General features: G+C 34.6%; 1 protein-coding gene across 1 annotated transcript in view; it reads right to left on the reverse strand.

The window, feature by feature from the left end:
- Positions 1-14,411, reverse strand: part of Ptprq (protein tyrosine phosphatase receptor type Q) — a 194,813-nt gene that overhangs the window by 117,659 nt on the left and 62,743 nt on the right. The window contains 6 exon segments of the mRNA XM_052752881.1: positions 838-1,107; positions 3,645-3,786; positions 7,346-7,497; positions 7,870-8,145; positions 8,398-8,688; positions 10,983-11,151. Coding sequence (XP_052608841.1) covers positions 838-1,107; positions 3,645-3,786; positions 7,346-7,497; positions 7,870-8,145; positions 8,398-8,688; positions 10,983-11,151 — 1,300 coding nt within the window.

Genomic DNA, 14,411 nt, shown 5'->3' on the forward strand with positions numbered 1-14,411 from the left:
TCATATAAATGTGCTATAGTGGTAGTGGAGGTGGCTGAGTGTATAAATCACCTGTCATTCAAGTGTTAGAAGCAAAGTTTCAGTCCCCAGAATCTATGTAAATGCTGGTTGGACATGGCAGCCTACTTGTTATTTAAGAGCTTGGAAGGAGGAGGAGATGTGGGATCCCGAGAGCATGCTGGTTAGCTACAGTTGCCCTATCAATGAGCTCTGCATTCAGCTGAGAGATCCTGACTCAATATAGAAGGTGGACATGGATCAAAAAGACTCACATGTTAGCTTCCGGTGTCCATAACCACACACAAGTGGGCATGTATGTGTATGAACTCATACACACATCCTCAGACACATACGAACACACATACACAGAGATAGGCATACCTACTACACAGACACTAATCAAAACCAGTGTCACGTAAATACTACTGACAAATGTATGATATTATTTATGAATAGCTAATAGTTTCATATTAGTTACCTGCTTCATACTAGTTACCATTAGACCTATCAGGCTAGTCCTATACTGATGAACTGCTCAGGTTAGTTACCAATTTTATACTACTTATCTATTTCAGCTTTGATACCTGTTTCAAGTTATTTGCCCATTTAATATAAGTTACTTGTTTATAACTAGTAAGCTGTTTCATACTACTAATAGTTACCTGTTTCATGTTGTTTACTATTCCATTCTAGTAACCTGCTTTCATGTAAGTCATCTATTCAAGGTCAGTTACACACTTCGTACTATTTCATGATATTAATGACCTATTTTGGCTTAGTTAACTATTTTACGCCAGTTACCTGTTTCAGGTCAGCTACGTACTCCATACTAGTTACCTGTCTCAGGGAATGTGCTGACATTACACATGCCTTCCTTGCCTTCACCAGCTGAGGTTGATGCTCTTACTTCAAAGATGTACGATGTATTGGCAAGAAGTTTGGTGAAAGTATACATGTGGTCTTGGGGAGAAACTTTTGTAGAATTTCCTTCAAATGTTATCATATAGTGGATAATTATCCCATTTGCTTTCCTGGGTGGATTCCACATCACTAATACTGACTGCCAGTTACGTGCCATACACTCTATATTCTGTACAACATCTGGAACTTAAGAGAAAAACATTTGCTCAAAGTTAAAATTTATATACACATAGTAAATTGTCAAACTATGAAACCAAGAGCTAAGATGAGATTTCACAAAGAAAAAAGTAAAAATTTAGTATGTCAACTTTTCTAATATGTGTGCAACAAGTTCTTAACATAAATGGCCAATGGACCATTTTCTCTCCCATCTTGCTAATGCTTACAATATTGAGTCTTTAATGGAATATTTTCCTAGGCCCAACAAGCAAACACATTCTCATAGTTTTGGAAATGCGTTGGCCTCAAGTCCAGGCAGTCACGGATGTCAGCTTTCATAATCAGGATGATGCAACCTTCTCAATACTTATTACTGAACATTTGCAGAACAAAACTGTCTACTGTCACTGTTTCAGGCCCAACAGTGATGGGAAGTCCATAAGCAAAATTTTATTGGGGTTCTTTGGAAGAACAGGGACTATTTTGGAAATGACTAGAGGTATTACTTGAAGAGTCTCTGGTTTTTATTTTAGAACTTCTATCAATTTATTTAACAATAACTTCTTTTCTCTGATGTCCATTCTATGTAGTTGACATGAATGAAGAGTATTACCCCATTCATGAGAATGATTATAGTTTAGAGACACTGACTACTTTCACTGGAAATAGCCAATAATGCCCTTTAGTTTTAGTATTAATAGCATAACTTCTTTGTTATGGTAAGATGAGGACAATGGAAGAAAATCAGTATATGGTTGATTCACAGATTACAAACTGTTCACAGCAGGAAAAAAAAGGAATGTTGCTGTTACATAAATGTGATTTAAAGAAAATTCAAGAAATCTATGACTTCTCAACAATTGTTCTTTGGTCCTAAATGCGTCTCTTATAAACCTTTCTTCTGTACGATGAATACATCAATGCATAAAGGCAATACTAACATGTGTCTGACATACACAAATCACAAGTTTGGGGAACATCTGCTTAACTGATTCTGAACTCCCAACAAATGATTAGCAATTAATATATAAAAATGAGTCAGGTGGTGGTGATGCACACCTTTAATCCCAGGACTTGGGAGGCAAAGGCAGGTGGATCTCTGAGTTTAAGGACAGCCTGGTCTACATATACATATATGTAAATTTTATGTCACTTTTGCAATCAGAGCATTATGTTTTGTGACATAACTTCGTAACTGAAAAATATAAGCTTATACAGTTTATGTAAGATAATCCTCAACTTTTATTCATTCTGTGTGAACACTACTAAATATTTTATAGGTTGAAAATCTTTAGATATTTTCCCTCAAGTTGATGCATACTTCTCCCAGTTATCTCCATCATTTCCTCCAAAAAAAAAGAGACAAGGATGGTGTTCCAGTTGGATTGCCAATAAGTTTTAAAAGTGTGTTTCACCTATTCTGTCTGGATTGTGGCTTCTTCATTCAGAGCAGGGAATGCTTATAATAATATTTATACATAATTTATTGCATGATAAACTTGCTAATAAGTAAGATCTAACAGATCTTTTTAAATGTTTTAGACCACTCCTGCACTGTATCTGACTAAAGTGTGCTTCCTTTCCGTTGAAGCTATAGAGCTCGGAGGAACCCTGAGCCTTTGTCAAAGTTACACACCCAACAAGCCATGCAGCTCAGATTCTAATTCAGACACTGATTGCCCAGCTCAAGCTTTATCCACTCTAAATACTAGGGATCTGATTTATCTGTAGGTAGGCTGTGAGAGAAGATCTCAAGTGTCTCTAAGTTCATGGGGAAATTACTGGTTTAGCATCTTTAACCTTTCATGTGGAGGTTCATTAATGCAAGTCCATCTAGAGCTACTATGAACTGACTAGAAAATGGATTTTCAGTCATTCAGTAATAATTGTTAAAAATAAAAGAGGAAAAGGAGTGTCGTCAAATATATGATCCAGTTAGTAGAAGGAAAGGGACATGTCTAACCCACCATTAACTAATTCACAAATGAAAACTATCCAAGGCCTACACAAAGTCTAGATGGGGCTCATACCATTGTGCTGCAGTGGTTCGGTTGCTGGGAGACTAGGCCAGTCGCCTTTTATAGTACTTCATGTTATGAGGGGACTGTTTGAAGTACAAGAGGCAACATAGACTCCTGAATCTCAAATCTTTTCTGGAAGAAAAGTCCTAGTCACAGTTCATGAAAATCTAAATGGTTGTGTTAGAAGTGACTGCTGGTTCACTTCCTTGCTCTTCCCAGCCCCACAGGTAATCCTAAGAATTAGGATATTTTCCCTGATGTGTACAAGCCTACCTTGTCACCTCCTTAATAAATAAGTAAATAAATAAATAAATAAACAAACTAGTCTTTGTCTTACTCAGGTCTAGGGGAAAAGTTGTATGTAAATATGCGTGTATCGATACATATATATGATTCCAGAAATGACCAGCCTAACCTTTAAGCACCGGAATTCAATTCCCTTTGAGAGGAATACTAAACAACATTTTATTAAAAAGAGAGGGATGCTGAAAGTCTTGATTAAATATGAGAGCAAACATCGTAGAAGCAGAAACTGTGACTAACCAGACTCTTGAGTCGTGAATTTCACTACATTACTGAACTGATTGCCATTTCCGACTTTGGTAAATGCAGACACACTGATTGAGTAGGTGCTGACAGGCTCCAGTCCAACAAGCTTGGCATCAGTCTGAAAACCTGAAATATTCTGAAAAGCAAAAGATCCTTAAGTCACAAGGCATCTTCAAATATTTATTTGTAATTACCTGATATATTTGAATATAATGAGATTTCCTCTTAGTTATTAATATTCATATCCCCTTAGTTATTATTATTCATCATTTCCTAAGAGTAACAATTATTAATATGTTGTGCTGCAGGGCATGTTGAGTGTATGATGCAAGGATGAGCTGCGTCTTGGAGAATCTCATCATTTTTGGTTTTGAACGGTTTTTAGAATCATGTGTTTATTCATTTCCTTCAATTTGCTAAGTGAAAGTTTCAAATTTAAGTACAGTTTCTGACCAAGCATTAGTAGTCATTTCTTCCAAATTCACATCCACCTGTTTCCTAATATACAATGTATCTGTATATGATTACGTATCTGTCAGCTACTACTATTCAGTGAAAAGAAAGTCAGAGATGAAACAAAATCTCTGTCTCCATGGAACTTATGTTGGAAATTCAAAACAACTCCTAAATTTCTATTTTGACAATATTTTTAGGAAAATGTGGGGGAAAAAAACTTAAAAAGGTATGACAGTTGACCAGAGAAGAATACGCTTTCTTGTAGAAAAACTTCCTGCCAATAGTAAAGAGCTTTATTAGAAAACGCATCCTAATCAAAGTGAAAAGTCAAGTCATTTAACAGCCTAACAAATACTAAACTGTATCTCTTAAAGTATAAACTATAGTGACTGTTTATTGCACGTTTCCCTAGGGAATTTTACCAAGAACATCCTTCTAGTTGCTTATGTGTGTGGGGGTGGGGGTGCCAGGGCATTTGTGTGGAGGTCAAGCTCTCTCCTTTCACTGGGTTGTTCCAGGGGTTGGATTCAAGTGGTCAGGCTTGGTGACAAGAATCTTCACTAGCTGAGCTACTGCGCCATCCAAAGAGCCTTAAGTCTTAAGGCACCTGCACTGATAATAACGCTAGATCACATTTTAAAATCATCTCCATGAAAGCAGGTGTATTTAGAAATAGATATGTATATACGTGTACATATATTCTTGCAATACTAATTAATGAGAAAGGAATTCATGAATTTGGAAGTGAGCAGAAGGATACATGGGAAGGTTTGCAAGAAGGAAGAAATGCTGTAATTATAATCTCAAATTTGTTTTTAAAAAAGAAAATCTGAAGCTCACTAATGCTATGGCGACTTTTTCCACTACTTCTTTCTTATGTCACACTATTTACAAACTATGCTGAGAGATGATCCGTTGAATATAGGAATTACTAAACATAACATGGTCCCCATCAGCAAGAAAACTTTATATTAGCTATTAAAGTCCACAAAATGTACTACTAATAAGAAATGAAGCATGATAAAAATTCATTTTGATTTTTCAGAAGAATGATGACCAGGGAAGTGACTGAACTTGAGAGTGTAATCATTCACTGGAATAAATTACTTTATTGGCTGCTGAATACATTTACACAAAAGTGAGTCTTTAAAAAGCTTTTCACTAAATAAAGGACTTCTTGCAGCCCATCAGAGTGACCCAAATTTCTAAGTGATGTCAATGTCAGTGTGGGCTGATGAAGAGGTATCTGGAGTGGCTCTAATGTTCGTCTGCCCCCACAAAGAATCAGGTAATAGAGAACAGAAAAAGAATAAAGCAGCAGACAAAGAATTAAAAAGGACATAAAGTGATTCTGGCAGGGAAAGCTGAAAAACAGGGTAGCAGTGAAAACCAGACAGAGTGAAAAGAGTCGGCATGGTAAACGAAATATTTAGAGGTGGGAATGACATGAGAAGAGATTTAAAGAAATCTGAAGAAAAATATAATCATTAAAGAGGATTAAAAATAATGGCAAACAGAAGTAATCAAATGTAGTCGATTTTTAAAAAAGAAGACTGCTTGCTCTAAAATTATATACTTAATATTTTGTGGCATAAAATTGTATGTTTGCTACTAGTGAAATATTAATGGAAAACACATAATAGAGAAAAAGAATGTTTAAAGATATTGAAATCATATTCAGGTAACAATATAATGTTCTTTCATGCTCAAAGCTACCAGGACACTACAGGGAATTTTTGTTCTTTTTCTAATCTGTATGCAATGAACAATAATATATTTATTAAATGACTAGTATTGTCCAAGGTATTTTCTATGGTTTTACCCTTGCAATCTTCAGTAACATATGAAGCTTTTTAATTCATATTTTGCATTTGAAGAAAATAATCTTAAGAGGATAAGTAATTTCTATAAGGCATCACTGTGAATCTCAATAGAAATATTTGAACCAGGTAATTTGATGTCAGAGCCTCTGCTTTACTGTTCTGCTAAGAGTGTTTATATTAAAGAACATCATTCAATGGAAATTAGGTCATATATATACATGCACATTCCAATGCACATACAAGGTAATCTCAAGGATGGGATTACTCCAAGAAAACTATTTCTCTCTTGTGAATATTTTCTGTAGCCCATACAAACAATCCAAAATTATGAGGAAACACTGAGATTAAACTTGGGATAGATAATAAAGGGCTAGACATCTGTGTCACTAATACAAGTTTTATGGTTCTGGGAACCATTCCACATTTAGGAAGTTACAAAATGACAATAATAAGCAAACAAACCATAATTGTTGCTCTGGATTTTCTGTCGTCTTTGTAAGCTACACATTGTAAAAAACGGATTTAACATAGAAATAAATTATAATATATATAATATTGAATGTTAACTCTGTATTTTGCACTCTTCTAGCAAATAAAAATATCCCAGGACTTCATTTACCATTGAGAGAGAGAGAGAGAGAGAGAGAGAGAGAGAGAGAGAGAGAGAGAGAGAGAGAGAAATTTCTTAAGTAGATATTAGTTCATTGTAACATATTTTGGCAATCAAACACTAGAACTTATGCACCTAAGGTTCAAATGTATTGTTTTATTGGTGCTTTGCATATTTCTCACTGATTCTATGTCCTAAAAAATGGAAGAAGGAAGAGCTACTGAGGATTGAAATGAATTACCACTGAAAGTCACAGAATAAGAATTTATCTTAAAAGATCAGGATGGGTAGCATCACATGCCATTAGAAAAGATTACCACAAGGCCAGTATAAACATTTTTGTGAAAAGGTTAAAATGATTCATTTGATACTTATTTTATCAATAAAATTAGTATAGCATATATTAGATTTTAAATAAAACATACAAATTACTGTATATTTCCTAGCATTAATTAAATGGTACAGTTAGTTCTTAAAATGTAGAGACCGTGAGAATAAGTAAATTGTTCTAAGAAGTATTCAGCTTTCATATCTGAAAAATGGTTTCCTATATTTTCCACAAACATCCCATGTTTCAGGGAAAAAAGGGGGCTTTTAAACCAATGTTACCATTGTTCAATTAATCATTGTAGCGCTTTTGGTCTAATCCAGAGCTTTGCACATAAGAGGCAAATATCCCACTGCTGATCTATTTCTCCTCCCCCTCCCCTGTTTAATATGAAGCAGCACATTTTCCCTCAGCTCAAAACATTTTAATTCAGTTTCTGAGTGTCTGCAATAAATATGTGCTGTTATAATCAACCTACCTTATAAAATACAGTATCAGTGTCATGCTCATGAATTTTAAAACTATATACTTTAACAATACCGCCTGGAAGAGGACTTGGACTCCATGTCAGCCATACAAAATCTGAAGTGTAGTTGATTAAAGTCAAATTCTGGGGTGGTGCTAAAGGCACTGCAGGGAAACACATTATAAAACTTGTGTTCATAAAACACGTAGCACAGAAATACTATCTTGAGTCTAGCTTCTTCAAGAAACTAATTCAGAGAGGTTTATAAAAATGACCACACATTGTAATTCTAGAAACGAATACCATAAGCAATTTTGCTCTTATATTTACAGCCCTATGCTTCAAAGCAGTTTTAAACAGAACAGGTAATTCTGAAGCCTGAAATGGGAAAGAGAAGAGATCAGCAAAATAGGCAAATGATGGTAAGTTGGCTACAAGCTGGATCTAAAGTTCTTCACTGTGCAGGCTGTTCCTTCACAACAGAGAGTGTGAGCTGAATAGAGAAATCACTTGAAGCGGCATATCTCCCGGCTTACCTGATTCATCTGTGTAAAAGAAAAGAATACTGGAAGGACCAAGTCCTTTCGTAGTTCTCGCAGCAGCAAAAAAACTATATAAGGTAAATGGCGAGAGTTCTTCCAGGACTATATGGTTCCCAGAAGTGATGAAAGAATGGTTTGCTTGTGGTCCTTGTAAAGTTAAATGGTAGCTTAGTATTACACCATTTGGCTTTAATGGGGGATCCCAAGATAAGAGAATTGAGGTAGAGGAAAGGTTTTTAAAAGTGTTGATTATTGGTGGAGTTTCTGGAACTATAAAAGAAAAAGAGAATGTCAAATGAGATAACAAATTTTCATTGGTAAAGAAGATGCTTCAATTATAATTGGACTTAATTTTATTAGTAGACTTTTAATTTTAAGCCCCTTAGGACATACTATGTCTATTGAAAAGATAATTACCTGAGAACATAATTATAAATAATGTCTTTTGTTAAAAAAAAACGCAATACAAACAAAGAGGACATTAATAATCTTCATAAAAAGCAAAGACAGGGTCTTGCCTACCGTCTTCTTCAGTTTTGACATGTAGCCAGGCAGTATAGGTCTCAGAGAATCCCTTTTCTGTTGACGGTGTAATTTTAAATATATAGTCAGTATATTTTTCCAGATTATCAAAATATATGCTGTTTTCATATGTAATCAGAGGCGGTCTCATGGCGTGAGGACTCTGCCGTAAATTCAGTGAAACATAGTAGAAGACAAGGCCATTTGGTCGGGCTGGTGGCATCCAGCTCACGTTTATTGCAGTTGATGAAATGGACTCAAAAGTCAGATTTCCAACAAGCCCTTCGGGTACTGAGGTAGGTAGTGATGAGAACATAAAAGCCATTAGTTATCCCAGTGATAACAATTTATAAATTGAATGTAATTATTGAAACATCAACACCAGCTCATGCATGTATATTATTTAAATACAAAAATGTATATCCTTATTAATATGGAAATTTTTCAAAATAAGCCTTATCATTCTTAACACATGTAGTAATTGTGCTTCTATCATATTCTTCTGACTTTCCTTTCTTACCATATGAGGATTACATGTGTTTATATGCAACATGTATTTCTAAGTAGAATCAATGGTTTAATAATTATCTAAATAATATGTTGATTTCCTTATTCCAGTGATTATCTAAATACACAGAGATGATGCTCAAAGTCAATAGGAGACTTGCTCAAAGCCATGTTTGGAGTAAGAATATTTAACTCTAAGATTTTCTGACTCCAGTAACAAGATGTCTCCTGCCAATCAAACACTAACCTGAAGTTGCACTTTAAGAAATTATTCCACTTATAAAATTTTAATTTTCAGGTATCAACTAGACTCAATGTAAATTTGAAAGTCTCACAAGACACAATACACAGCAAATAGTTATTACTTATGGTGCTGCAATTATAATTGATAAACTGTTATGGGGGTTGCAGTTATCTTGGGAGCAATCTACAACTAAAGTGTCTGAAATGATTTTGACCACAGTATGATAAAAGGTTTTGTTAAACATTCATCACCTATACATTTTACCTCGTTGATTGTATTCTCCAGGTGAACCTGTCCACTACTCGAGTTATTTTTGCCAAGAACAAAGAAGTCTTTCATATTTATATTGGTAACATAATGATTTTTTTTCAAACAGTGAACATTGGGATTTAATTCATCAGACATTTAAGTCAAAGTCATTTCTCAATAGGACAGTAATATTTAGAATACAAACAAGTAGAGGGGCTGGAGAGATGGCTCAGCAGTTAAGAGCACTTTCTTCTCTTCCACAGGACCTGGATTGGGTTCCCAGAATGCACACGATGTCCCTCAATCTTCTCTAACTCCATTTGTGGTGCAGGGGAGTTTTATGACCTTTTCTGGCCTCCAAGGGAACTCTAATCACCTGATACACTCACATACATGTAGGCAAGACATCCATACACATAAAAAATCCTTAATATTAAACAAAATGGAAACAGAAGCCACATGAGAAATGGACAGTAGTCCAGCTTTCATTGCATTCTGAAAACTGAAACTGAAACAAAGGAAAAATCAAAATCAAGAGCTCAGTCATCATAGTTGTGTGAATGTTCAGCATGAACAGCCTTCTGAAGAAGCTGCATATAAGAAATTTCTTTTAATTGAAAATAGGTATTTTTATTATGTTCATCACAAAGACAATTTAAAAACTGCTTCATGAAGTCCTGTGTGGATTCAAAGTCAGAAAAGAAAGTTAGCCACTGGGGATTTCAAAGCAACTTCTGAAACAAATGAGCAGGTGTTTTAACTATCACAAAGGTTATCCAGGATTGCAGGAGTGTTCTTCCCTGTCGATTCTGGATGACTGTGACATCTCTCAAAGCAACAGAAGCAACAGGATTTTAATGAATGGATGAAAAGAAAGCCTGAATGAGCCTGTCCAGTATTCAAAAGCTATTTTTACCAAGAACAAGCAAAGTATTCCTTTGTCATGTTTATATTGCTCAATTTATGATTTTTTTCAATCTATACAATTCAAATGTTATTATAAATACGATGGGCAGGAACTATGGCACTTCTTATATAGTAGGCTGAAACAGAACAGACCAGTGAAATGACATTTAGTGGGCATTAGAAGTAAAGTCATAGCCGGGCGGTGGTGGCGCACGCCATTAATCCCAGCACTCGGGAGGCAGAGCCAGGCGGATCTCTGTGAGTTCGAGGCCAGCCTGGGCTACCAAGTGAGTTCCAGGAAAGGCGCAAAGCTACACAGAGAAACCCTGTCTCGAAAAACCAAAAAAAAAAAAAAAAGAAGAAGAAGAAGTAAAGTCATAAAGAGCACTCAACTTCCAGGTGTTTACGAAGAACCCTCCTGTAGAGACCCCTCAGTTCATTCACAGCACAGTGTTAAAATAAAAACCATCAACCCTATGAAAATATTATGCAGGAAAAATGGAAGAAGCTGTTATAGTTGTAATAGTCAGAGCCACATTAGATATATTTAAATTCCTAGGACAAGAGTTAAATATGTCTGGCAGATTTTAATGCCAATGAACACAAATAGAAGTTCCTGACATAATTATGAGATTGTCAAGTTTTCCGATTAAAGATAAAGACATGTTGATTTACATACTGTCTTGGTCCGTGTATACATGAATTATGTCACTGCTTTTATTCCCGTCTCCAACTGAAGTGCTTGCTGTTAACCAGAATGTATAGTAGCTGAATATTGCTAATCTATATATTTTTACAGACACTGTCACGTTGTCAGGCTCATTAGTTACTTCCAGGAAGGTAAAATTCTGAAAAATAAGCACATTATTGTAATAGTTCAGAGTGTGTTTTAGCAGGCATGGATGTTGAAAAAGAGTTATTGACCAGGAACTGTCTGCTATTATTTTAATATTTTAATTCTTAGGAGAAACAACATAAAGTAATGTTACCATAAAAATTAAACTTGAATTACATTCATACTAAAAGGGAACTAAATGGTAGCAGTTTTTCTTACCAGATCAATACATAAAATATTAAAGAGAAAAGCACTGACACTTTATCCTGTAGAAAATGTCAAATGGCCAAGGGAAAACTCCATGGCTATGCTGGCCCAGATCAGTTTCCCTTGGGAAACTTTTAGGTATTTTTTAAGGCATTGGATATTTTCAAATAGATTTGAAAAAAAAATTAGAACAACTTTTCATTTTCTTTTTTTCCATTAATAATAATGGAAGTGTGGAAGTATTTGACTTATCTACAAACTCAAACCATTTCTGTTATTTATCTTCAGTGACTCTTTATTGTACTGTTGTAGGGAACAAAGAAGAGGCAGTTAATACACTCATATACAGAGTTAAAATAAAATTCAATATTTTTTCAGTATTTAAGGAATTTGTGCTACAATTTCCTTTCTGGACAATATTTAAAATTTAAAAAAATATCATTTAAACAAAAAGAATTCTAAAGTAAAGGAAAATGAATTTAAGCCAAACCACAAAGTTAGCGAAGAGTGGTGCACTTCGTAATTCCAACACCTGGACAAATGAGTCAAGGGGATCCCTAGGTCAAGGTCAGTCTGCACTATATAGTGAGTTTCAGGGAGCCCGAGATACCTAGTGGACCCTGCCTCAACAAAAGTGTATCAATATCAACACTTTCATAAGAAAAATGCGTCATACAATTTACACCAATTACTTTAAATCTTACAGACCTAAACTCAAGTATAGCAAAGCAGGGCTTGACCAAATTCTAATCTCAATGGTTCTCGGCCCTTAACAATAAAATTGGAATAATTCTTCCCACTTTATAGAGAATAACTCTTTATAGAGAGTTACTGAGGATTAGACTCAATGATACACACAAACCAATTAATAGTGTGCTTAACGACAATAAAGCAAGAATAATTTGCTTAACTAATTAATGTAGGAAACTCTGTTTGAGTATGTTTACAGGCAAGATGGTTCTAAAATTTATTGACTTAAAAAGTCACAAGTTTTGTGGGGTTTTTTTGACATTATCTGTCAGTACAACAAAGGCTTTTCTTTGATTTTTGTGGTGTCTTATTTGAGAACAGACATGTTAAAGCCATGTAAAAATTCCTCGGAAAATGTAATTTATGAGCTTGGATGCCTTCTAATACACCAACTGTACACATAGAGTAACTGTATATGTAGAATAACTATACATATAGAATAACAGTACACAGAATAACTGTACACATAGAATAACTGTACACATAGAATAAATGTACACAGAATAACTGTATACATAAAATAACGGTACACATAACATAACTGGCTGATGTAGCCACAACTTAAAAGTATTAATTACTGCAAGGTTATTAGAATGAATCTTAGTTTTTCATTGAAATAGAATTCATTCAAATTATCTATAAACATCACAAATAAGCAATGAATTATTTTGAATCACCCAAAATTTGTTCCAGTTGGGTGTATGACTAAGCATGCATAGACATGAAACAAATTCATAAAATCTTAGACATTATACCGGTGACCATTTTATTAATTTCTACATCTCATATACCTTATTTTTGCCTCATAATGTCTTTTGGCTCAAATTATCTAATTAAACCTTACACTTTATTCATGTAAATATAGCCGGAAGGTATCCTACAAGTGCTTTCTAATTTAATTATTGAGCAAACTTATTTTAGCACTTTTAAATGTATATGGCATTCTGTCAGAGATATTAAGAAATTGGAAACATAGTAGAAACTGAATAATGTAAGTGGTAACTTCCTCTACTACACACAATGTGTGATAACTGAATAAAGGTAAATCATTTACCAGGAGCAAAGAGCTTATGCTACTCAAGAAGGCATGGAAAGATGGCTTCAGTTCCTGCTCAAATGCTTCTGAATCATAGCTAAGTGCTAAAAAGCTTGCATCATGGCAATAATTTTAATGTTATTTCAATTAAAATATTTGTTGTTCATTAAACCTATACATGAAACTGCTCCAGGAACATAGATGGAATATAAATATCATATGTCCCATTTTTTCAATGCATTAGCTATCACAGAAGGATTCTAAAACATGGACCAGATGTCCGGAATAGGAGGTAAATAAAGAATGCTAAGTGTGGGGGTGTTCCACAAAGTTCTGTGGGAAGGAGAAAGCAGAAGATAAAAGCTATATACATAATCTGCTACATAATTTTTCATTCCAAGTACTTCTTCCACCAACTAAAAAAAAGATAGAGATGATATGCTACTTTGAACATTAATTTTAGGAGTGCATTAAAGCCTGAGTGAATGTCAAGCAACATGAGACTGTCGCCTGAAAAGTTTTAGGATCGTTAGCCTGTGCCCTCTTGCAGCTGTTACACTTAAAAGCATTCTTAAAATTATTTGATAGGAGATAACCTGTTCTAAAACTGATGAGTTGAAAATGGGATCATATTATACATGCAGGTTTGAATATGTAGACTTGGATGATTGTGCTGAGACCGTAGATAGATGTTCAAAACTGAGGTGCAGTTGGAGCCAAAGAGAATCAAAGTGTAAATTTGCATGAACTGCAAGTATAATGGACAGAAGTGAAACAATTGCTAAGATCTCAAACTACACAAACAATGCATTTAGCATAAAAAAGGAAAATCTTCATGTTGAACGTCTTTCATGGCATAATGAAATAATGTTCAATCTGTGAGTGAATCTGTGGTAATAAATAATTGCCTTGCTTCTTTTCAGTTTTCAAAAAGGGATAAAATATCTGCTTGATGTACAGAGGAAAAAAGCAGACATTTCTTTTGTTCTTTGTTCTTAAGTCATTTGTTTAAAAATATCTTTGCCTATAATTAGATATATATCTATATTTATATATCTTTTATAAAGTAGTCTTCCTATTAAATATGGAGTTATATAATTCCAGTTAGAGAACAACATGTGAACAAGACCTGACCTCTGTACATTAAGTTCTACTGCATTTGCCTGAGACAGTTTGCAAAGCTCTGTCCTTAACCTATGAACTCAGCAAGCCATACTGCAACCTAGTCCTAGAGACAGTCAATCACAAGTCCTGACTCTCAGCTAAGTGTCCTGAGTAAC

Source organism: Peromyscus californicus, unplaced genomic scaffold (assembly GCF_007827085.1).
Source record: "Peromyscus californicus insignis strain IS unplaced genomic scaffold, ASM782708v3 Scaffold_24__1_contigs__length_46423439, whole genome shotgun sequence".
NCBI classification, from domain to species: Eukaryota; Metazoa; Chordata; class Mammalia; order Rodentia; family Cricetidae; genus Peromyscus; species Peromyscus californicus.